The sequence below is a fragment of the Vulpes vulpes genome, chromosome 14 (genome assembly GCF_048418805.1).
Source record: "Vulpes vulpes isolate BD-2025 chromosome 14, VulVul3, whole genome shotgun sequence".
NCBI lineage: Eukaryota > Metazoa > Chordata > Mammalia > Carnivora > Canidae > Vulpes > Vulpes vulpes.
This window is the reverse complement of record NC_132793.1, coordinates 22852699-22878472: the sequence shown is the minus strand read 5'-3', so window position 1 is coordinate 22878472 and position 25774 is coordinate 22852699. Positions and strand designations below refer to the sequence as shown.

Below are 25774 nucleotides of genomic sequence, written 5' to 3'. Positions count from 1 at the left end.
TTGCCAAGAAACATTTCAGTGACTGTAGTTTTTCTCTTTTTGTGAGATGGGGCTGTATGGGTGACTTTTTCCTAAAGTGCATGCTGTGTGATCACTTTTAATCAGAGATGGGAGGGAAAGCTTTGTTCCAAGTATAGCACAATACTGAGCTAACCTGGTAGTACAGAGTTATGTGTACTGGTGGATTGTGTTGTCTTAACTTTTAAGTTTGGGACACATCTAAATGTACATTTTTCGTTTTAGTTTTTAAAAAATCTTATTTTTTAAAATATACCCATTTACACAACCCTTGAAGCTCAGTAGATTACAATTTATAAACTCTTATACAACATGGAAACTATTGTTTAGTAGAATTTTTTTTTTAAGTTTGGTTTTTAAAAGGATGTTGCAGATGGTTAGTTTTTATCCTCTCTCTGGACATTTGATAAATTCTGGGCCTTAGAAGCCTAATTTGGTCTTCATTTGTCCATAGAAATGTTTAGTGGGTGAGTAATGACAGCCCTTCCTCGCAGGGCTATTCCAGCTAATCAGTGTAAGAGACCTAGTTCTGATCTACTGTACTTGTTCCTTTGACTTTTCTGTAAGTAGCAAAGATGATAGGGTGTTCAAGGAGGTAGAACTTGTTATCATTATGTGCTCTATGAAGAAACTTAAGTTGGAGCTGTTGAGGCCATACCAGCTATTGTAGGGCAGAGTCAGGATCATCTCCAGCTTCCCAGGCCGTGGCCTCCCCTAGCTCACCTCACATCAATGCTTGTGGCTTCCTGTCTTGTATGTGGTGATGATGATCTCACTTCAGAATGCCTCGAGTTTTGCCATAGAAGACTTTTCTCTGCTGTCCACTTGCTGTCCAGCTGGCTTTGTGGTATAGAGGGACAGGTTTTGATTTTCCCTGTCATTGTGAGCAATGTATTTTTTCCACTCAGTAACTTTATCAAAAGACATACATTTGGAGGGTGCTAACTAGAACATATATAATTTAAGCTTTCTTTTCTTTTTTTTTTTTTAATTTTTATTTATTTATGATAGTCACAGAGAGAGAGAGAGGCAGAGACATAGGCAGAGGGAGAAGCAGGCTCCATGCACCGGGAGCCCGATGTGGGATTCGATCCCGGGTCTCCAGGATCGCGCCCTGGGCCAAAGGCAGGCGCCAAACCGCTGCGCCACCCAGGGATCCCTAATTTAAGCTTTCTAAATATATTCATTATCTAGTTTTAGATGCATTCATCATCTAGGAAGATTCAGTCATTATTTTTTAAATAAAATTTTTTACTTACGTTGGTAATTTGTACCACCGTAGAATACATTTAGAGTTTGTTTTCTAGAAGGTGCATGCATTAAGGAGTAACTTTCTCTGATCATTTTCATTATCTGATTGGTATTAACATACTCAAGTAAATTATTATTTGATTTTTATTTACCAGTGCTAATAATTTAAATTGTTGGGAGGTTAAAATCCTACTTAATAATTATGAATATTTGCAAAATCTGGGTAACTACATAAAAATGAACATCAGGAAATCCATTTGATATTTAAATTTTGTAATTGCTCTAGGGCAGGTTTGGGCAAACTTTTTCTTAAAAGGGCTAGGTGATAAATATTGTAGGTTTTGAGGGCCATATGTTATTTATTGCAGCTACTCAGCTTTGCCTCAATCACCCATAGGCATTGCATAATAAATGAACATGGATGTCCTCATATGATACTTTGCTTACGAAAATAGGACTTGAACTGAATTTAGCCTTTGGGCTGTAGTTTGCTCTAGACTAACAAATATGTATATTGGGTGTAAAACCTAGTAAAAGTTGTATAGCAGTTCTGTTTTGTTTTTTTTAAAGATTTTATTTATTTATTCATGAGAGACACAGAGACAAGGCAGAGACATAGGCAGAGGGAGTAGCAGGCTCCCAGCAGGGAGCCTGATGTGAGACTTGATCCTGGTACTCCGGGATCATGCACTGAGCCGAAGGCACATGTTCAACTTTTGAGCTACCCAGGCATCCCTTGTATAACAGTTTTAACCAGAAGTTCATTTTAAAAGCTTTGTTTGTTTTAAAATTCATATTATTTGTTTGTTGCTAGCTAATGCGTTCACATAGTTTAAAGTCTAAAAGGTATACATAGGTATACAGAGAAAAATTTGACCCCCACTTCCCCTTCCTTGGAAACAGCCTTTATCAGCTTCTTGTGTAGCATTCTGGAAACACTCTGGCTAAGCAAGCAATAACAAATATGTTGTCTTCTGTTTTATCTTTCTTTCTTTCTTTCTTTTTTTTTTTTTTTGTGGAAAGATAACATAAAATTTACCATTTTTAAGTGTATATAGCATTAGGTGAATTGGCATTCATGTGAGTACATTCACATTGCTGTGCAACCATCTTTTTAAAAAAAACACAAATATTACTTTTTATGTAGTATTTTTAGTATCTTTTCTCATTTAAAAATATATAAGTTGAAGCCTATTCCATTTTGAAACATAAAAAAGCTTCTTCATTCTTTTTTATGGCTGTTGCATAATGGAAGGATCATCATTTATTTATGTTGATGACATTTAGATTGTTTCTAACCTTAACAGTAATGTAATGAATAATTTTGTTTATGTACACCTGTCGGACCAAGTTTTGGAAGTAGAATTCCTGGGCCACAGGTTATGTGCATGTATAATTTTGACAAGTATTATACTTGACTTGTATATTATGACAAGTATTGTCATAGCAATATTACATAAATCCTCGTTGGAGGCTGTACCAACAAACAGGCATGTTTTTCAGTATAGGGTATTATCAAACTTTATTTTTGCTCTTCTGATAAGTGATAAAAAGGAGTGCCTGGGTAGCTCAGTCCCCTGAGTGTCTGACTCTTGATTTTAGCTCAGGTGATGGTCTCAGGGTCCTGAAATCGAGGCCCTCATCAGGCTCTGCACTCAGCAGGAAGTCTGCTTGAGATTCTCTCCCTCTCCCTCTCCTTTTGCCCCTTCCCCTGCTGGCATGCTAGTGCATGCTCTTTCTCTAGAATAAATTTTAAAAAAATAAAAAATAAGTGAGTAAATAGCCTATTGGTATAGCCATTTTGTAATTTTTTTTAAAGATATTTATGAGAGAGCGTGAGTGCACATGAGCCAGGGGAAGGACATAGGGAGAAGGAATAGCAGATGCCCCGCTGAGAAGGAAACCCTACTTGGGGTTTGATTCCAGGGCCCAGGTATCATGACCTGAGCTGAAGGCAGATGCTTAACTGAGCCACCCACGCATCCCTGTATTTATTTTTAAATAAATTTTTTAAAATTTCATATTTGTAGCATTTGGAAAATGCAGGAAATCACAAAGAATGAAACAGTTACCCAGAATATTTTTACCCAGGGATAAGCACCGTTAATATTTTGGAATACACATGTTTATATAAATGAAAATTATGCTCTATAAATATAGTTTTTCATGAGAATAACACTTTCAGGATAAAAGTGTTATAAACATTTCAGGCAGTACATAAATGTATAAAGAATTACTTGATGTTTATATCTAATCCCCAAACCTAGAAATATTAATCTGTATGCATATTATTAGTTTCATTGATTTCACATTAATTTATATTAATTCAAGTAACTACATTAATTTATTCTTTTAGTGGTTGATTTGAAAATGCATCCTTTTATTTAAGAATTAAATACTTTCCTTTGACCTGTCTGTTCATGTCCTTTATCCATTTTTCTGTTGGATGGTTAGTCATTTTCCTACTCATTTGTATAGGCTTTTTGTAGATCTTGCTTTGTATTGGCTGTGAGAATAGTTACAACTAACTACTTGTACCCACTTTGTCATCTGTCTTTTGACTTTCAGATTTTTAAGTTGTTTTTATGAGTCAACTCTATCAAACGTTTCTTTTTTCTTTTTTCTTTTTTTTAAGATTTTATTTACTTACTCAGAGACAGAGAGAGACAGAGACAGGAGACGCAGGCTCCATGCAAGGAGTCTGATATGGGACTCAATATGGGACTCGATCTTGGGACTCTAGGGTCATGCCCTGAGCCAAAGGCAGACACTCAACCGCTGAGCCACCCAGGTGTCCCTATATCAGACTTTTCTTTAATGGCTTCTGCAACTTGAATAACAAATTGCTTTCTCATTGGAAGTTCATAAAAGTTTACAGAAAAATTTGTAACAGAATTTTCCCATGGTTGATTCTGGTACTTTTGAAGTTTCATGTCTTCTTAAAGTGATGTAAATACTTGATCCACCTGGAATTTATCCTGGTATAAGGTGTGAGGGCCATGGCTCCCCAGTTGTCCCAACACCATGCCCCATTACTGAAATGTCGCCTTTGTTTATTTTATTTCCATATGTATTTGGATCACTTTTTGGATTCTCCTTTTCTGTTGCTCCATCTGTCTATATATTTGCTTATACAATTCTATTTTAATTATTTTATCTTTATTTACCTCTGATAGGGCTATAACCCCTTTTGTTCTTTTTTTATAAATTTCCTGGCTATTTATTTTAGGATCAGCTTCTATCCAGTTCTGCAGTTATTTATTTATTATTAATTTGGTACTACCTTTTTTTTTTTATAAATTTACCTGTTACCTAGAATGACTTCCTTATGATGACTCTTGCTATCCTGGAATAAGATATTCCTTACCAACTAGTCTTTGTGTCCTTTAAATAGTATTTTAAAATTTTCTTTGCAGAGATCTTGCATGTTTTATTCTTAGATATTCTTGGATATCTTATTCTATTCTTAGATAGTCTTAGGTTTATTCTTGGATATTTTATATTTTCTGCTATTATTCTTGTTCATTTCTAAATTTTAGCTTTTAAAAACAAATAATGTTTTTCAGCCAAACCCATATGAAAAAGTTATTTTGAAGTTTTCAACTTCCCTGTATTTGAATTTTAGTGAATGCCTGTTCTCAAGAGATTTCAAAAGTCATTAGTGAAACAGACTTTCATTCTTAATTCTGCTTTTTGCTACTAACTCTTTATTATTGTGCACCCTTTACTTTCCCCCTGAGCCTTAGTTTCTTCATCTGTAAATTAAAGACTCTGGATCGGATCTTAGCTGAAGTGTGACTTTCAGCTTTGCCTATGTTGATTCTGATGCAGTTTAGCATCCTAAGAGATTCCCAGCTGCCTACAAAAGCTCTCTTAATGCTGGGGCCTGACTCCAATAGCTGAGGACCATCTGAGCTTTGGACTTTAGTCCCTGTGGCCAGGCTGGTGGCCTACCTTCAAGGCTGTGCTGGGAAGGATACACATTGTCCACCTTGCAGAGCTTTCTGTTTGGTTAGGTAGTTAAAGGCTTAGGGTCCTGGTTTAAGATTGCATGAAGTGTCCTGGTATCTCATTTGGCATTGCTTTTCCTTTCCTTTCCCTCCAGACCCTTCCTTACCCGTCAAGTTTACTATCCTCAGGCCATTCATACAACTCCCAGTGCTGCCTTCATTATCTGCTCCTTTCTTTCCCTCTTTCCCTCCTGTTTCTCCTTCTCCCCACTTCCCCTCTAGCCCCTTACTCACTTAAGGCAGTGGAGCCTCAGAGTAAAAGAACTAGCTTTGCCACTAGCCAGGCCTGTGTTCTGATCCACTGTCGCCTCTCTTCAGCTGTGTGACCTTTGGTAAGATTTAGAGAGAATAAACTCAAAGTGTTAGCATATGCTTTTTCCAGGAGGTATCAAAGTAAATTAGGTTGCCCAGTTGTAGTAGTAATATGTGCCTGATACATGAAGGCTGTGTGCTGGGCTCTGTGATGGCAGTTTTTCTATATAACCCCATGATTCCTCACAAACAGTTCCCACGGTCAGTAGGAAGAGTACCCCATTTGCAAGTGGGAAAACTGAAACCCAGGGAGGGGAAGTGACCTGTTAAAGGTCACACAGCTAATGAATATCTGAGCTAGAATTCAGACTCAGTTTTTTGTCTTTTCAAGTTAGTCTTCCTCGAAGGACTTGAACATTTTTTTCCCTCTGTTCTCATAAAGTGACTAGAAAAGTGAAAGCCTCTAGAAACAGGAGTGAAAATAGTCCTTTTTCTTAGATTAGCATTGTTTTATAGATCTAAATGGTCTTCATCTGTGCTGTCCAGTACAGTAGCCAGTAGCCTCATGTGGCTTTTAAGCACTTAAGACGTGGCTAATAGGACTAAGGAGTTGAATTTTAAGTTAATTTAAATTTAAAGAGCCACAGGTGGCTAGTGGGTGCCATTGAGGCTGGCACAGTTGTAGATGAGGGGTTGCAGCTCAGGTCCTGAGTAGGTCATTTGAGAGCATTCTCCCTCCCCTTTCCTTCTCCCTCCCACTGCCCCTCCCCCCACAGTGGGGGTTGTTTTTGGATGGAGGATACCTTCTTGAGTTTAATTTTTATTGCTTCTTTAATTCTAACAGTGTGAAGAGTGCCAGTGCTGGCAGCATGGGGTCTGCATGGGATTACTGGAAGAAAATGTGCCTGAGAAATACACCTGTTATGTTTGCCAAGACCCTCCAGGTAGAGATTTCTGGAGTCAGGGATTTTAACAATATGTAACCTTTTCCACAGCCAACCATCCAGCAGCCTCACTGTCTCTGTGGTCTGAGAGTTACTTCTCTGACATGGCTAGACTGACTCCTTCTTGCCCCTGTTGCTAGCCTACCTGGTAGCCTGCTATCCTGAACTTTGCAGTGAGAGAGCATGTGTGAAGCTTGTGGAAAGCCTAGCCTTGAGCTAGAATTATTTTTTTATTATGGTAAAAATTGTATAATATATGATCTGCCCTCTTAAAAAATTTTTAAGTGTACAGTACAGTATTGTTTATAAACTATTAGCACAATGTTATACAGCAGATCTCTAGAACTTTTTCATCTTGCATGTCATGACTGAAACTATAAACTGTGGAATGCTTTACAGGTTTGCGTGTTTAGGGGCCATGCCAGTCTTCTTTGTATTGGGCTAGTTTTACAGTATGTACTGCTGGAGTAAGCACCTTTTGCTTTTATTGAAGGTTCTTGAAGATGTGGGCTGTCTGGCTTTTTGGGGCTGTTGGAGGGTTAGGAACCTGCCTCTGCTCCCTCTGGTGGCACCTGCCTTCCATTGCATCATTGCCACATGGAGGAGAGACACCATTGAGGGGAAGGGGAAAGGGGTAGTTGATAGGGCTTGACTGCTCTCCAAACCAGCTAATTAATTCCGTAACAAGATTAGTTAGTTTCATTGTTCCATAGCTGCATGGCTGGCCTGTGGCTTTTGGGTTCCCCTTTCCAGAAGTCTTATATATCTGTGGTTCTTGTCTTGCTGTCAGTGGGGTGGTGACATCTTTTCCCTTCACCACCTGTAAGATTTATCCTTTTGGCTCCAGTCCCATGATCTCAGGTGAGGCAAGGCTAGACAATGCTTAAGTGCCTCTACTTCTGTTGATCCTTTTTGTCTTATGAAGTGGGCCTGGCAGGGACTCCTAGTCCCTTTTTTGCTTATGAGGAAAAAATTGATGCCCAAGGACATGAATGACTTTCCCATTCTCATTAACCAAATTGGAATTAGAACTGATTTGTGGTGTCAAATCTTGATTTTGCTGGTTGTGAAGAGAGGGGCTAGTCACTGTAGTTTGTGTTCTAGCAAGTGTGTCCCCTTGGGACCTGATGACTTCTGTTGTGACACTGTATCTCCTTGTGCTAGATTAGTCCACAGATGGAGAGGAATCTTCTCATTTGTCCCCTTAATCTAAGGAAAGAATATGGCCAGAAGATTAGTTTATGAATCATAGAATATTATTGATGGGCAGGATCTCAGAGACCACTTAGTTCAGCCTGACATTTGATAGGTGGGCAAGTATACGCCCAGAAGGGACATGAGGCTAAGATCAGTCAGCAACTTAGTGCCAGATAGGAGACAAGAGCCATGGTCTTTGACTTTAGTTTTAGCAAATAGGTGGTACTGCTCTAAATCCTGTTGCTTAGGCCACTCATGCAGCAGCTGCCTCTGAAATGCCACACATAGTCCCTAGGGCTCCTTAGCACTGTTTAAAAATCTCTTTTGCCTACTTTACTATCTCTCACTCCTTCCCTCCCTTTTCCCTTTTTACAAACCCTACACACCATCTTCATCAACTCCTCTGCACTTGCTGAACTTTTACAACGCTAATTGCCAATGCTGTAAATAGACTCCTCCTTGAATTGAGTACTCTGTGTCTTTTACATTTATGTTTATATTTTATAGTCTATGTTTGACTCTGCAGTGTCTTAGACCAGAATTTTGACCTAACAGATTTCTTTTTTTTTTTTTTTTTAAGATTTTAAAATTTATTCATTTGAGAGAGAGGGAGAGACAGACAGAGCCCAAGCAGGGGGTGAGAGAGAGGGAGGAGAAGTAGACTCCCTGCTGAGCAGGGAGCCCCATGTAGGCCTTGATCTCAGGACCTTAAGATCATGATCTGAGCTGAAGACAGATGCTTAACCATCTGAGCCACCCAGGCACCCCCAGATTATTCTTTAAAGGTTACTTAAAGAGGGGATCCCTGGGTGGCTCAGCGGTTTAGCACCTGCCTTTGGCCCAGGGCACGATCCTGGAGTCCCGGGATCGAGTCCCATGTCAGGCTCCCGGCATGGAGCCTGCTTCTCCTTCCTCCTGTGTCTCTGCCTCTTTTTCTCTATCATAAATAAATACATAAATCTTAAAAAAAAAAAAAAGTTTACTTAAAGATGTTTTTAACAGAATTGATGACATCCCTACCATGTGTTTTAGTAAAGCCAGAAAGAGCCCAAAGACCTTAGTAGGGATTGTGTGGTTATTTCAGGGTTTTTATAGATATTGAGAGGTAAATGCTTGTCTGGTTGAAAGTTGTTCCCTAGGCTTTTGGAGCAGGAAACATCGCTGAGTCCTTTGTAGTTACAGTTCTTCCTAAGGATCCTTATAATAAACAAGACCACGGAAACCATCCAATTCATCTGTTACTGCAATAGATGGGAAATGAAGGTGCAGAGAAGGGAGGGCGCCTATTTTTTATATTTAGTAAGGTGGGAGGTAACAGTTGGAAGGGGGACTTGGAGCTTCTTTACACTTGATAAATCCATTCAAGATTCTTCTGCCAAACGCTGGGGCTACAACCATGAACAAGATGGTTCCTATTATTTTTGCTCTAAGTGGGGTTTGGGCCAGAAACAGATGTCAAAATAAGTCAAATAAGCAAGATGTTAGCTGGGCATGACTGCTCTTTGACAGGGGGTAGGGGTAGGGGGAAATACGGTAAGCAACCAGTATCTGGGAACTTATCTGGGAACCAGTTAAAAGCATTGAAGAGGCTTTCTTACTTTGGAAGGTAATATAAGGCCTGTCTGAGGGGAGTGAAAAGATGCCAGTCCTTCAGAGACCTTCGAAAATAATGCCTCAGAGGGGATCTAGAGCAGAGATTGTAAGACCAAAAACTTGGATGTTTTCCAGAAACTGAAAGGAGGCCACTGTAAGGATAAAGCAAGGAGGGCAGGAAGGAGCGGGTCCTGTCAGCCTCATTAGGCTAGTGTTAGGGCCTTGGCTTTTTTTCTTTTCTTTTCTTTTTTTTTCCTGTATTCAGTAGGAGGTCATTGAAGGTTTTAAATAGGAGGGTATGACGATGTGATTTAAATTTAAGGAGATACCCAGGTTCCCACTTCACCTCTGGCCCATTCTAAGATGTCAGAAAATATAGGTCTTACTGCCTTATTCCAACCCCTGGTAGAGAGCCCAGAATACAGTAGGTGCCAAGTACATGTTTATTGGATGAATAAATAAAATGAACATACTGGTCCATCCTTCCAGTAATTTATGTGATAATTGTGCAGTGATGCAATGGTCTGTGTTTCCTTCAGACCAAGTATTAACTCTCTGATTGTCACTGCTTTAGGTCAAAGACCTGGCTTCAAGTACTGGTATGACAAGGAGTGGTTGAGCAGGGGACATATGCATGGCCTGGCATTTTTGGAAGAGAATTACTCCCACCAGAATGCCAAGAAGATTGTGGCCACCCACCAGCTTCTCGGAGATGTGCAGAGAGTGATCGAGGTTCTGCATGGCCTCCAGCTCAAGATGAGCATCTTGCAGTAAGTGTGGCACCTCCAGCTTTGAGGATGAGTCTGATTTGACATGGTCTGGTGGGGGAGGGGGCGCAAGATAAATTTGAGATTGGAAAGCCACAAAATCAGTAATAAGACCAATGAGTTTGAGACTTTTACTAAAAAATTTTCAGCTATGTCTCACGCTTTTGGCGAAGATCAAGTGTAATGTCTGTTCTTAGCAGTTTTTTTTTTTTTTTTTAAGATTTTATTTATTCATGAGAAACACACAGAAAGAGAGAGGCAGAGACATAGGCAGAGGGAGAAGCAGTTTCCATGCAGGGAGCCTGATGTGGGACTCCATCCTGAGATTCCAGGATCATGCCCTGAGCTGAAGGCAGGCACTTAACCGCTGAACCACCCAGGCATCCCTGTTCTTAGCAGTTTTATATCTGATACATCCTCTGTCTGAGGATAATATGTTATTATTATTTTTAAAAGGATTTTATTTATTTATTCATGAGAGACGCAGAGAGAGAGAGAAGCAGAGACACAGACAGAGGGAGAAGCAGGCTCCATGCAGAGAGCACAACGTGGGACTCGATCCCTGGTCTCCAGGATCATGCCCTGGGCTGAAGGCAAAGCGTTAAACCACTGAGCCACCCAGGCTGCCCTGAGGACAATATATTAAATGGATTTTGGAACGAGATGTAATAGGAGCTTGTTCCAGCCACTCCATGCATTGACCTGACAATTGTAGTATTTCCAGGAATGTTGTACCCCCTTGGGGGGAAAATGTCAGTTACATGATAAACATTAAAAAAAAAAAATGAACCTTATTCAGGTAGAATTTATATATAATTAAGTTTACTCATTTTACAGGTTCATTGAGTTTGGACAAATGTATTCACCCTAGTAACCACCACCATAATGAAAATACGGTGTATGCATTTATAGTTTAGTTTATGTATTGTTCTGGGTACAGTTCTGAATTTTTTTTATTGTGGTAAATAAAATATGCATAATATTAAATTTATGTTTTATAAAGAGTCTTACATGTTTTTAATATATAGTTCAGTAGTGTTAAATACATTTATCTTGTTGAAACCAATGTCCTTAACTCTTCATCTTGCAGAACTGCAACTCTGAATTTGTTAAACAACTCCTTTCCATTTTGCCTCCTCCCTGCCTCTGGGGACCACCATTCTGCTTTGTGTTTCTATGAAACTGACTACTCTAAATGCCTCATATAAATAGGATCCCACAGCATCTGTCTTCTTTGTTATTATTTCAACTCACTTAGCATAGTATCTTCAAAAATTCATCTGTAGTATGGCCTGTGTCTGAATTTCCCTTTTTAAAGGCTAAATAATCATCTGTTACAGGTAATGCTGCATTTTGTTGATCTGTTCATCCTTAACACCCTTGACAGTAAACAAAGTAAGATTAAAAGCTGCTGGTAGAGATAATATTGGCAGGCCTGCTCTCCAGCCTAATAGTTCCTCAGAAGTCTTTCTCTTAATGGTTTGCTTATGCAAAGAATTTTAAGTGTTCTGGAACTGGACTTCTGACTTTTAGTGGCTAGAAGTTTGAGGAGTGAAATTGAGTGTGAATTCCCCTTCCATGGTTGCATTCTATGTGTCAGATGACCCAAGTTCACATAAGTTCTGAGAAAGACATGTAGCTCTTATTGGGGTCTCTTGGCTTTTGTAACCTACTTCCATTTTACCAAATAGGAAATCTGAAGCCTTATATGAGGCAGTTGCTCTCTCATGATTACCGGGGTAGAATCAGGTCTAGAACCCCAGGCCTGGCTCATATCAAGTATTTGTCCTCACCTTTCTAACTTCCTCTCAGTGTTCCATGCATTTTCTTTTGGTATCAGCACAGCTTGTGTCCGGGACAGCTTCTCTTGCATAAATAAAAATTTCTCAAATTTTTCCATGAGCCTGTTCATAAGGCTTAGTTAAGTCATCAACAATGACAAACTAGTGCCGTGAGGGAGTTAGACATGACAGACCACTCCCCAGCAAGATTTCCTTTGTGTAAGTTAGTCCTGGAGGCCCCTCAGCAGCAGGCTCAGTGTCAGAGCCCTGGGATGGTGGAACGGGGGTTTTGCTTTCTCTTGCATTCTTGTGCATATAGGCCTGGTGGCTTCAAGAACTGGCAGGACAAGGAGTGTTTGAGCAAGGTATATATATTGGTATATATACATACCAATTCAGACATGGTATATATATTGGTTTGGGTATAAGCTAAGGTACTGTAACAAGGACCCAAAAAATAGAGGCTAAAAAAAAAAAAAAAAGAAATATTCTTTGTCACATAATGAATGGTCCATGGGTAGTAAGGGATTCAGGCTAGGCAGATGGCCTTTTTTCCAGGATTCCACCTGTGGCCTTGGGGACTTGGGTTCCTTCTGTCTTATGGCTCTGGCATTCCATTGGGGTTCTTCTCACCTGCGTGGTTGAAACAGCCTCACGGTACCTCAACTGTTCCAGCCCCCAGGTGGGGGAAAAGAGAAACAGGGGAAAGCAGGCAGCCTTCGTGAACACACCTAACTGAAGAGAAGGCTATCCATGTGCTCTGTTTGAACCCAGGAGTAGGGAAGGAGGTGGGTATAAGAGAAGGGGAAGATAGTTGCTGGGGAAGTTAGCTGTCACTGTGACAATATCTGTCGAAGTGAACTGAATCAAATGACAGCCCTGGATAAGGTATCAGAGGTAAACTTGGGGCACCTGAGTGGCTCAGTCGTTAAGTGTCTGACTCTTGATTTTGGCTCAGGTCATGATCTCGGGGTCGTGAGATTAAACCCCATGTCAGGCTCTGTGCTCAGTGGGGAGTGTCCTTGAGATTCTTTCTCCCTCTGCCCTTACCCCCTTCACTTGTGAGCACTCTCTCTCTCTGTCAAATAAATCTTTAAAATATGTCAGAGACAAGCTTTTCCTCACATTTTATAAAATCAGAAAGCTTTATCCCAAATTAATTTCTTCTTAATGAGATGCCAGAAATTGAAGCTGATAGAAGGTGGTCTGTGTAAGGGCCGGGAAAAACCTCAGGTGATGCTCATGATTGTAAACTCTGCTTTATTTCTTTTCATTTGAGGATGCATTCGGGTCGTGTTTTCTTTTTTCTTACTGAAATACCAGTGCTCCTGGCTCTATCCCATGTTCTGGAACCTTTTCTCTTCTGAATCCTCCTTTAGGTCCTTCCTCTTTATAGCATTGACTTTGTAGTGGAATTAAATCTGACTTTTCCTAGCAATTCAGACGAAGGTATAGGGTGATCTTGTTCATCATTATATGTGGAGAAAAGATCCTGGTGGGGTGGGGGGGTTGGTCCCATTATGTCTGTGTACACATGAGTAGTCTCTGTTGTCACAAGTTCTGGGTCCTCATTCTCAGAAATGCTGTTCCTAAGTGGCTTGGCAGGTTTATTTTCAAAGGCAAACTATAACTGGTAGTAACCTCAGAGCATCTATTGTCATTTAAAAAGTAGCATATGTGGTTGTACATTCCTTCTTCATAAAGGCCAGGAAGTTATCTTTGTGTGGAGTAGTAGCTGGGGCTTCAGGTATTACCTAGGAGGGCAAAGATTCTAGGAAGGGGGAAGCAAAGACTTGTGATTTTCATGCAAGAGAAGGTCCATACGGGGTCCTATATGCTCCAGTTAACAGATTTCAGACTATAGTAAACCTGAAAGTTAACAATGACTCTCACTTCCCCTGATTCAGAGGGATGTCTGGCATCTTGTATTCCTGGTACAGATTGTGATACCCTACCAGCAGTGGTCCAGGGACCTACTGCCTTGACTTTGTTGTTTCCTGTCCTTCTCCAGTGGATAGGAGGGGTTGTTGGTGATGGGTGGAGAGGGCGAGCTAAGAAAGGACACTTGTAACCCTTTGAGAGCAGAATTTTAGGTTCTGTAAGATCACTCCATGCTTTCACGTATGGCCTATTCCATTTGTGCAGGACAGCTTCAATCAAGTGTATGTGGAGGGGTACCCATATATGGGGGTTACTGGTGAGTAAGCTTGTGCTTTCAGTGTATTTCAGCTGGAGGCTGAAAAGGTGCTATCGACTGTATCATGGGATGATTCTTCATCTCAATCACATGGGATTGTTCCAAGCATCATAGGATGTTAGGCATCCTTGGATTCAGTGAACTAAATGCCAGTAGTACCCTTCAGTCATTGTGGCAATTAGAAAGGTCCCTACACATTTCTGAGGGTCTCTGAACCGAATGTGAGTAGCACCTGTCTCTTTCCAAACACCCCCTAGAGGGCACTGCGCTCCCAGCGAGGAACTCTGGTAACTGATAGGCCTTACTCCAGAAGCCCACTTTTTTTTCCTTCCCTCCCTCCCTTCCTTTTTTCCTTCTTTAAATTTAATGATCAAAGGTAATAGTGGAAGTTTTGGATAGTACAGAAGAGTTAAAAGGTGAAGTTTATCTAGGGTAGCTTTTAAACTGAATAAAATGTATATCCCACAGTGAGAAATATGTTTTATATTCCTCACATATATAAAACTGAAACTAAAATTTCAGTCACTGTTACTTAGAATGGTACAGTCTGATATTTCCTATTCTCTTTTTCCTTTTTCTACAATTGATTATGGTGTTCGCTTCAGCAGCACAGAGACTAAAAGTAACAATACAGAACAATACAGAGAAAGAGAAGATCAGCATGGCCCCTGTGCAAGGATGATGCACAAATTCGTGGAGCATTACAAATGGTCACGAGCCAGTAGATTAATATAATGATCCTCCATTGGGTCAAAACTCAAACAGTGAATGATTCTGGGAAACTAAGGTGTTAACACAGTTTAATGTGCACATATTTATAAGCAGAGCTTTCAACAGATTCTCACAGGAGTCTATGGCTCAAAAAGGGATTAGAATCCTTGTTCTTTAGTAACAAAGTTTTCTCCTTGGAATGGTGAGAGTAAAAGATTTTAGAACAATTTAAAAAATCTTTTATTAATGGCTTATATGTAGGTGACTTTGATTCCTGCCCCCCTTGACCCATTGTCATTGCATTTTTAAAAAGATTTTATTCATTTGAGAGAGAGAATGAGAATGAGCAGGGGAGAGGGGCAGAGGGATAGGGATAAGCAGACTCCCCACTGAGCAGGGAGGCCAGTGCTGAACTTGATCCCAGGACCCTGAGATCATGACCTGAGCCAAAGTCAGACTTAACCAACTGAGGCATCCAGGTTACTACTGAATGTAACTGAAAGTTACTGCATGCCAGGATTATCATGCCTGTTTATTTGGTTAGTTTTAGTAACTCACATTTGAAGAGTACTTTGCTAACAAACTACTTTTATTTGGATTAATGCACTTAATCTTTACCAAAGTCGTTGGCTAATGGCAGACAAATACTTAGCCTAGTTTTGCAGAGGAGGGAATGGGAATGAGTCTAGCTGAGTGACTTAATACAGCTACACTGCTGATCAGTGGCTGAACTGAAATGCAGTCAAGTCTTCTGACTCCCAAGTCTAATCTAACCATGAGTGTTCACAGCAGGAGCTTGCCTGCCTGTGGTCTCCTCAGAGACCATGAATTTATATTCCCTTTTGCTTAGCAAATGGTGGCTCGTGGCCAGATGGCTCAAGTGGGGAGTTCTTCTTCCTATTGGGAGAGTGGGAATTGAGAAGCCACTGCAGTGGTCACAGTTACTCCAAAGCCCTTTCTGTGTTTGTCCTCCCAACAGAAGCAGGGAGCATCCTGATCTGCAGCTGTGGTGTCAGCCTTGGAAACAGCACTCAGGGGAGGGGAGATCTCATTCAAAACACATCCACGTCACTGAAGCCAAGAGCAAAGAGGAAGTCCTGAGCTATAGAACTTTGAATGGGGCAGTGGAGAAGCCCTTGCCCCTCCCCATACCCCGGTCTGTGGAGGAGTCCTATATCACTAGCGAGCATTGTTATCAGAAGCCCCGTGCCTATTACCCTGCTGTGGAGCAGAAGCTGGTGGTGGAGACTCGGGGCTCTGCCCTCGACGATGCAGTCAACCCCCTCCATGAGAATGGTGATGATTCTCTCTCTCCACGTCTGGGCTGGCCTCTAGACCAAGACAGGAGTAGGGGGGACAGTGACTCCAAATCTAGCTCCCTAAAGGTATGTGGCTCACTTGTACTTGTTCTTAATTTAGTATTTGAGTGCTTGAGCTCCACTTGTAGGGTTCTGTGGAAGATGCTTTTTTTTTTTTTTTTTAAAGATTTTATTTATTCATGAGAGACACAGAGAGAAAGAGAGGCAGAGACATAGGCAGAGGGAGAAGCAGACTCCATGCAGGGAGCCTGATGCAGGACTCGATCCCAGGTCTCCAGGATTATGCCCTGGGCCGAAGGCAGCGCTAAACTGCTGAGCCATCCGGGCTGCCCTGAAAGATGCTTTTTGTAAAATTGTATTTAAATTTGCTTATCATAGGTGTTTTCTGGTCAGTTAAAATGGTTGTAAAGTCAGGAGAGCCCAATTAAACCAGAGATTACAGGTTCCAGGAAATGCCCACAAAATGACATAGTCACTAGGGGTGGGAGGTGGAGAGGTGGGAAGAATTGAGAAGGATAGTGTTGACACTTGATAAATGGAAGTTAGGTAGGAAAATTGTTTTTTTTCTTTAATGGCGTTTATGTTGTAATTGCACCTAGCTGCTAAGTCATGAGCAAAGAATGAGTCAAATGTTTTGTTAGGCATAAGGTTTTCAGTACAATTGTATGATAGCTTTACTTTGGCTTTTAACTTTGTAGCCCTGACATAAAAACAGTCCATTTCGTCAGAATATTTACTGGTTTCATCAGCTTGCCCAAGAAAAACTCAGTTTTTCATTACTCGAACCATGCTCTTCTAGAGCCTCTTTGTGTCATTTTCCTGCCAATGTTGTCATCTTTAACTGTTCATTTATCCCCTTCTGTCCTGTCCTCAGTTGGTCAGTGAGGCTTTGTGTAAGTGGAGAGCTTCTCCACCATCATCATCCTTCCTTTTAAATTTTCTTTTAAATTTTACCCTGTGGCTGGCATCATCAGCATTAGATATGTTACTGCATGTTACCAAGTGGGACATCCTAGATTATAAGCCACTCACGGGTGGGCACTGTACCTCTTTCAGCCTGTCCCCTTGCCAGTGCTGGTCATGGTTGGTGAGGTTGGTCTTTGGAGACAGACCCAGTGTCATGTCTGGGCTTAGCCATTTACTGTGTGATGCTGAGCAGGTCAGCATCCTCAGATGTGTCTCTTCACCCATCTGTGGGAGGGGCCAGTGCCCATCCCTCTAGTTACTGTGCAGTGTGTCTGCGAAAAACTGTCAGTACAGAGCTTTGCACAGTCAGCTCTAATAAATATTAACTCAACTTTTTCATTTCGAATGAATGAATGAAAGGTTGAGATCACAAACGGTAGAAACCATTTGTGATTGTAAAACTAGGCAGATTTCCTAAAGACTTCTGCCACATAATAAAAAGTCAGAAAATACAAGGCCTAAACAAGGCAGCTAGGATTAAAAATATCTTTCATTCATGGCAAGCTGACCATAGGCTAGAATGGTGTTTTATAAACCTTATATATTTCATTCTCATGAACCTAAAAATTGGGTTTCACTACTTGCATCTTTCCCATAAGAGAACAGAGGCTCAGAGAGGAAAAATAACTAGGCTCACACATTCAGCAAGACAAGAAGCTAGGACTTAAAACTAGTTTGTCTGAGTCCTGCTAAGTAACATACTAACTCCTGTCTGCACCCATCCTGTTCTACTCTGATCTCAGGGCTCTAGAAGCCATTCTGTGAGGCCTATTTTGGGTCTGGAGCATTGGGCCAGTCACTAGGAAGCAGTTGTAAGGCCTCTTGATGCCCTAAGGTGTTTGTGATTGCTACCCCAGGCATACTTCTGCCTGGTGTCCAAGACAGGAGAGGGAGATAGATAGAGGTTTGGAATATTCAGACTGCAACTGGTTTTTCAGATGATTGCAAACACTGGCTAGTTGGAGAATGGGCTGGGAGCAGTCTCCACACAGTAATTTAAATACCATTCCATTCCTAGGTGAGAGAATATGTCTCCAAAAAGGTCCTACCCGAGGAAGCCCCTACTCGGAAGCTGCTGGACAGAGGCGGAGAGGGGCTGCTGAGCTCCCAGCATCAGTGGCAGTTTAACCTGCTGACCCATGTGGAATCCCTTCAGGACGAAGTCACGCATCGGATGGACTCCATTGAGAAGGAGCTGGATGGTAGGGTTGCTTCTCTGGCTCTCCCACAGATGCTGCATTCTTGCCTCTTTTTTTTTTTTTTTTTTTTTTCCAGCCTCCTCCACCCGCATCCGCCCCCTCAGGCACCTAAGGTCTGTGTGATGTCAGGAGTCCTTCACTTATCTAGTGCCTTCTTCAAAACAGAGTGCAAAAGTGTAACTAGACTCTGCCTACAGGCTGTGTGCAACCTGAGCAAATCTTTGCCAGTGGAGTTCCATGGGGAATTTCAACTTGGACTTAATATTGTTTTGGATGTCTTTGAGGATTAATCTGAAGAAACCTTTTATTTTGGCCTTTCATAAAATCTAAACTGAAGCCTTCTCTTCTTTATCAGTAGAGATTTAAGAACTTGACTGAGTCATTTGGGTAATCCTGGGTATTTCTCCCAGGTGTTATTGGTAATAGATGGGCCTGATGATCATGCTCAAGTTTAGTCTTTTTTGATCCCTAGGAAGTTGCCAGCTTGTTTTGTTTGTTTGTTTCTTTTTTAAAGATTTTATTTATTTATTCATGAGAGAAAGGCAGAGACATAGGCAGAGGGAGAAGCAGGCCCCCTGCGGGGAGCCCGATGTGGGACTTGATCCCAGGACCCCAGGATCACACCCTGAGCAAAAGGCAGTTGCTCAACCACTGAGCCACCTAGGCGTCCCGACTCCAGCTTGGTTTTTGAAGACAGAATTCCTTGATTGTTCACTTATTTCTTATTTTTTGTTTTCATTCTTAAAATGGAGCCAAATTGAAAAGTAAATATTCCATTTGAGGAGTCTGAGTATAGTCAGGCTACCACTACTCTAATTGAGGATATAAAATTACTTGTAGGATGCCTGGGTAACTCAGTGGTTGACCATCTGCCTTCAGCTCAGGGTGTGATCCCAGTCCAGGGATAGAGTCTCACATCGGGCTCCTTGGGGAGCCTACTTCTCCCTCTGCCTATGTCTCTGTCTCATGAATTAAAAAACCAACAAACAAACTACTTGCATGAAATAACTCAGAAAGATGCCATACGTTATACAGGCTAGAGTCATGAGGTGTGGCCATAGCACATGCATGGCCAAGGCCCTGCCAAAGGTGAAGTATGGCAAGGGAAACAGTAACAGGAAGGCTTCCTGAAACTTCTGGGTCTGAAGCCGAGCCTTGAGGAGAGTGAGGTTTTCTGTGGGAGAGGGGGTGACTCAGTGGGTGATAAGAGGACTAGCCTGACTGGGAAAGGGTTGTCCTGTGGGAGGAAAGTAAGAGAAGGACCTCCATGCTTCTGTCCTGCCGCTGAGGCAAATCTGAGGAACAAGGAATGGGAGACTAATTCAGAGTCCATTCTGAGGGCACTTCTGGAAGAAGGGTGTTTCTGTCTCTTGTACTCCTAAAAGGCTTCCTTGGGCTCCTTAGTATGCTAACTGATGCCACTATCTGAAAACCCTGCTATTCTCTAGCTGAAAGAGAATTGAGTCCCAGACTGGAAATTATGGATTTTGAGAGAATGGCAGTAGGAGTAGGAGTGGCTCTGTGTCCCTGAGAGTAGGCTTAGCACAATGGAAACAGGGAGAGTGTTCTGTTGTTGCCAAAGGACCATGCCCCTGGGGGAGACATCAGAGTTCCCTACTTACTCACTGACTTGCCACTCCCATCCAGTCTCATGGCTGGTGTGGTGAGGAGGATAAGTCTGAGCTCCCTTCTTTGGCTTTCCTGAGGGCCTTTTAGGTGTCCTACTGATCTGAGGTCATGTACTCTGTTAGTGTTCTGATACTCCAGGCTCTGAGATATGAAAATCAATTATAAATCTTAAAGATTTTCTTCAGATAAACAGACTTTTCCATTGTACTTAATTAAAATTTATCAGAATCCCATTTTATTCCAACTATAATAGGAAGTGTGAACTCTTTAGTTCATCCAAATACCATTAAGATAAACTGAGCTTTTATAAGAATTTGGATATAGAGTTCCTTTTAAGAAACAGCTAGTAAACTATTCTGTTGACTGATTTATACTTTAAAAGAGTTATTGTTTTATATTAACATAATTTAATAATTTATGTAGTTGTACAGTTGTAAAAGCAAAAGATAAGATTTTTAATGACCATGAAAATATTGAATCTTTTAGCATTAGAAACATTATCTTAAGAAAAAATGTTACTTTAGTGAGCATTGGCCTCTATCTAGATGGTCTGGGAGAGTGTATATGAAATAGAACTTTACCTTTGTGACCTTCTGCCTTGCTTACAATCATTATACTCCTGAGAAGCTGTGAGCTTCCTTAAAAGAGAAACTTGGGGTGATGGTCCAGCCCATGGTACAGAGAGAAGACTGGCCTCCTGGATGCTGGAATCCAGAGGAGATGCTGTTGGTTTCCACAGTTCCAGGTCATCTTCAGTCCTGTAGATCTAGAGAGACTTCCACCTTAGGGGCTCATAACACTCCTTTTAACCAAGCCCAGAGACTACCGAATGGCCTACTCTTCTGGTCTGCACACTGATGCTTTCTCCTTGTGCATGCCTTCTGGATCACCACAGTATTGGGGGCTGTCTTTGGTGAGCCTGAAACCAGATATGAAGTAGAGCCCATGCAGTTACAATGACCTAAGAGAGGCCTCTCAGCAATTGTAGGATCATCTTGTCAAGGACAGATGGACTAACATTCTGTGTTTTGAAAATCACCCAGCCAGTCCTCACTGCTGCCTTTTCTTTTCTCTTCTCTTCCCTTCCCTTCTTTCCTTCCTTCTTTTCATGCATTCATTCATTCATTCATTCATTCATTTATATATTTGAGAGAGAGAATGAGCACCAGCATGGGGAATAGCAGAGGGAGAGAGAGAAGCAGACTCCCCACTGAGCAGGGAGCCTGATGCACGGGGCTTGATCCCAGGACCCTGAGATCATTACCTGAGCTGAAGGCAGACATTTAACCTATTGAGCCACCCAGGCACCCCGACTGCCTCTTTTCTACACTCATCCAGATGGGCTCTTCTGGCATTGATTTGGCTTTTTCTCCATTTATTCTTATGCCCTTTTGCTGAGCAGTCCCCTGTCTCCTTCTGTTTTTTTTTCCCTTAAAGAATAACTGATGTATTGAAAATGGTCACTGTGGAGTTTTTCTTGCTCAGCAGGTCACTAGTCACTCTCATATGACTTTGATCCTTTACTCATGACTTTCAGGTTCAGGTCTGAGAGGCAGTCTTATTTTTCTTATTTTCAGGTCCTTGTAGTTGTTGGATGAGGTGTAGGGGTTGTTTCTCATCCTTGGAACCCCTAAGTGCCAGCAAGAAATCAGACGTAGGTAGGTGAGTTCTGTGGAGCCTGAGCAGTCAGTGGGACACTTTGCTAGGCCATTCCTACACTTTCTCACTGCCTTTGTTGAGTGCCTGCTATGTTTCGGGCACAATTGAGAATTAGGTATATAATGGGGAGCAAGGTGAACCTCCGCCCTCATGGAACTTGATTTTGTGGCAGAGATAGGTACTAATTAAATTTATCCGGGGATCCCTGGGTGGCTCAGTGGTTTAGTGCCTGCCTTTGGCCCAGGGCATGATCCTCGGGTCCTGGGATGGAGTCCCACGTCGGGCTCCAGGCATGGAGCCTGCTTCTCCCTCTGCTTCTGCCTCTGCCTGTGTCTCTGCCTCTCTCTCTCTCTCTCTCTCTCTCTCTCTCTCTCTCTCTCATGAATAAATAAAATCTTTAAAAAAATAAAATAAAATACATTTATCCCATTATATGTACTTATAAACTATGGTAAGTGCTCCGAAGGAGGAAAACATGTGATCATATAGCACCCTTGATTTAACACAGTGACTAGTAGAGTTGGGAAGGGCTTCTCTGACAAGTAACTTAAGGGAACAAAGGATTTTGAAAGGTGAGAAAAAAGGTGGAGGGCTAGATCTAAGAAGGGAAAAGGATTATGTGTGAGGCTGTAAACTAAGGAACAGGCAGTAGGTGGGTCCTCTTTCTGTACCTTCAGCTCAGGGGTCCAGAAGGTGCTCAGTACAGGTTGGTTTATGAACTAGAAAGGTTACAGGCAGGCCAGGTTGGGCACAGGCCTCCCCAGAGGGGCTGGCTCTTATCAAAGATGTAGGGTTCCAAAATGGCCTCTCCCCAAATGCCAGAGCTTTAGAGAGTAGCTTGGGAAAGAAAAAACATCTTCTGTAGAGAAATCCCTGCTCTCAGAGGCAAGGCAGCTTTTTAAGATACTGAACCAAGATAATCAAGGATATTAGTACCTGGACATCTTACATTAAATACTTAGAAAATAAAGTCATACTATTCTGTGCTACTGATGGTAGGAATATGAAGCAAATCTGAGTTTATAGTAATAAACACAGACTTTTTCAAGTCCCTTTAGATTCTCGATTTTCTTAATAGGAGTCTAAAACACCAGGCTCAGTGATTTCAAACAAGGAAAAACCTTATAAAAATTGGGGAGTATAAAAAAAAATTGGGGAGTAACGTTGAGAAAGGTGGGTTCCTCAAAGCCTTCTAGACTGTAGAGCTGCATTAATACAGTAATAACTAGCTAAATGTGGCTCTTTAATGAATTAAAATTGAATAAAATTTGAATTCAGTTTCTCAGGCACACGAACTGTTTTAAGTGCTCAGTTAGCTACATGTGAGTAGTGGCTACTCTATAGACAGCACAGACATAGACCATTTCCACTGCAGAAAGTTCTGTTGGACTGCGCTACTCTATAAAGCATTTGAGTTTTGTCCTAGGGGTAATACTTTATAGAGATGATGATGTTTCAGTGTTGCTTGAGGGGCCCTCCCTCCTTGCCCTGTCTAGGGGTAGATGAGAAGATGCTGAGATTCTTGCTGATGTGCTCACAGATGAAGTGTTAGGAGCTCACTGGGTGTTCTCCCTCTTCTGTTTACAGTGCTGGAGAGCTGGCTGGACTACACTGGGGAATTGGAGCCCCCGGAGCCACTGGCTAGGCTTCCGCAGCTCAAGCATTGCATCAAGCAGCTGCTGATGGACCTGGGCAAGGTGCAGCAGATTGCACTCTGCTGCTCAACATGAAACTGGGCACCCAGAACTAGTGGGGGCACTATCCTGGGGTACCTACAGGAGGAGCTTTGCATATTTAAATACATAAACCTAGCATGCCGAATGCACGTGACACCGACTGACTTCAGGGGTCTGGGCAGGGGGTATGATGGACATTGGACAGAGGGGCCATTTTGGCTGCTGGTGGGCAGGGCACTCTGATCTTGAAGCCTACCAAGAAGGTAGCAAATTGACTCTTGGTATTCCCTTCTTCTGTGCACATCGCTGAATGGAGAATGAGTCTTTTTGCACAAACTTCACTTGAAATCGTGCCACCGATAAATGGAATGAGAGCCAAAAAAGTTTAGTCGGAAACAGTTGTAAATTCAACCTGCAGCTTATTTAATTGACGTTTTTGTCAGGGTGGGGCATATGCCAAGCCTTCTTGTTTCTGCCTGGCATGGATTTAGGCAGCAGGCATCATTTTCATTTTTCCAGCTTCGTGAGAATGTCGTGACTTCACATTCTGTGGAGGTTGGGAAGGAGCAGAGGCCTTGGCTGCCCTGTCTTCTCCTTAGGACTCTTCACTTTTCTCACCACCTGTCTTGCATGACTTCATGGTACCGGGGACAAGTTTTGTATGCTTTTACCCCCAGAGTTGGCTGGGTTATGTCTTTTGTAGCAGAGCCCGCACAGCCTGTGGAGGAACTAGAATCTCACTGTAATAAGAATCTAGGAATTCCAAACTGAAGCAGGCAGGGTCTGGAACCCAAAGGACAGCATTTTCTACCCACTTCTTAATATTGACAACTTCCCGGTTCTATTTAATGTCCAGAAAATGTTTCCCCAAATTTTGAACTCTTTCACTGTAAAGATTTGTTACAAAGAATGTGGTTTGGAGAATTACCTTATTTTATATTGTTGTAAACAAACAAGATTCTACATGTGCCGCTTTTCTCCTTCCCAGAAGGGTGTATGTTCAGTAGTTGGCATTTTCAGAATTGTTTTAATATACTTTAACACTTTAGATTTCCTGTTTGTATTATTTTGTGAGGTCAAGGTGATTATGCTGCTTAAGGTCCAGGTACAATTTGTACCTTTTAAGACAACGTTTGTTACTCTTGCAGGTTACGGTTCCATGTGTAATTGCTATATTGTTTTGTTTTTCCTTGCTAGACAAAGTTAAAGAAAATGCTCCATACTTGGAGGAGTGACCCCTTTCACCATTTAGTTTTCTTATCACTAAAGGCAAAAATCAAAGCACAGTTGTCCATTAACTCACAAGTTAATTATGGGTTTATGAATCTGTAATGTTATATGCTGCAAATATTTACTATGTAAACGTGAAGTAGCCAATATCTCTATAGCAATGACAGTATCTCCAGTAACCTTTGGAATGATTAGGCCTTGAAGGCACACTGGTCATTGTGGTCTTGAAGGCCTCTGTTCCAAAATCTGTTTCAGGGAATGCTCTGTCCAGTGATTTCTTCACCATTTGATATAAAATGAATTTAGGACTTTTGACCTGCTGTAGCTTATCCATCAGAGGGAAAACGTGGCTGTGGCATCTGTAGTAAAGCTGACTCGATTCCTCTACAAGAGGCTGTTTCCCATTGCTAACGTTGGCATTTCTGGTGTGGGAAGAAACGTCTAAGGAGAGTGCATGGCATCTATATGTTGCGCCATTTATCAGACAGCCACATTAAAAGAATTGTGTTTGTCCAAAAAGGGATGAAACAGAATGATTTTCTGTAGCCACAGCTGTGAGGTATGATGACTGTTGTATTATTAGATTACTGATTTTTCTTTTCCCAAATCATTTGAGCATCACATCTGGGGAAGCTACAACTTTAAGGGAGTCAATGTCATGTCTTTCTCAAAGGTGGAAGCAGAAACTAAATTACCCTAATTCTGCCAAGTATTGGGTTTATGGTTTATAAAGGAAATAATCCCATTTCACTATTGTGACTTTTGTCCTTAAGGAAGCAGGGATGACTCCAAGTTCTGATAACCTCAGTGTGCTTCTCTAATATAAAGCCATGTTGAGGGGCTCCATCCCCAATTCCTGGGTCAAGTCGAATTAACCCGACGTTGGAGCACTGGAAACTGTTATTTGCAAAGATTTTTGTTACCATTTAGAAATATGTACACTACCTAACCTTTCTTTTGAGGAAAACTATCCACCTATAAAAAAAATTGCCTTGACAAAAACAGTTCCGGTGTGACTATAATCATTTAGTTTCTTTAATTAGTGTTATGCAAGGTGGACCCTTGATGAGCCAACATTGCACTGTGGATACATATCTATGTTTACGCGCTATTAGAACAGAAGGCGCTGTGTATAGAAATGTTGCTTTGAAGCAATATTTGCAAAACATGCAAACTTCTGTATCTGTATTTGGAAAAAATAAAACAGGTTTTTGTTGCAATGTTTCAACCATGTTATTATAAAGTTCTGTGCCCTATTTTTAACATGCATTACATAATTTTCTATGAACTTATCTTTTAGAGGAAGATTTTTACATTGTCAACAGATTTATCTTCTCCAGGGAAGCAGATGCAAGCTCAAGATCCTAAATCCCAA

General features: G+C 41.4%; 1 protein-coding gene and 1 pseudogene across 2 annotated transcripts in view; both read left to right on the top strand.

Moving 5' to 3' along the window:
- PHF20 (PHD finger protein 20) overlaps positions 1–25627 on the top strand; it is a 150663-nt gene extending 125036 nt beyond the window's left edge. For both annotated transcript variants that reach the window (XM_026009784.2, XM_026009785.2), the window contains exons 14-18: positions 6376–6475; positions 9840–10035; positions 15701–16106; positions 18025–18208; positions 23081–25627. In XM_026009784.2, coding sequence (XP_025865569.1) covers positions 6376–6475; positions 9840–10035; positions 15701–16106; positions 18025–18208; positions 23081–23223 — 1029 coding nt within the window. In that variant the 3' untranslated portion in view covers positions 23224–25627. The remainder of the gene's footprint in view (positions 1–6375; positions 6476–9839; positions 10036–15700; positions 16107–18024; positions 18209–23080) is intronic.
- Positions 14650–14723, top strand: LOC112928280 (U6 spliceosomal RNA; annotated as a pseudogene).
- Positions 25628–25774: the final 147 nt, after the last annotated feature.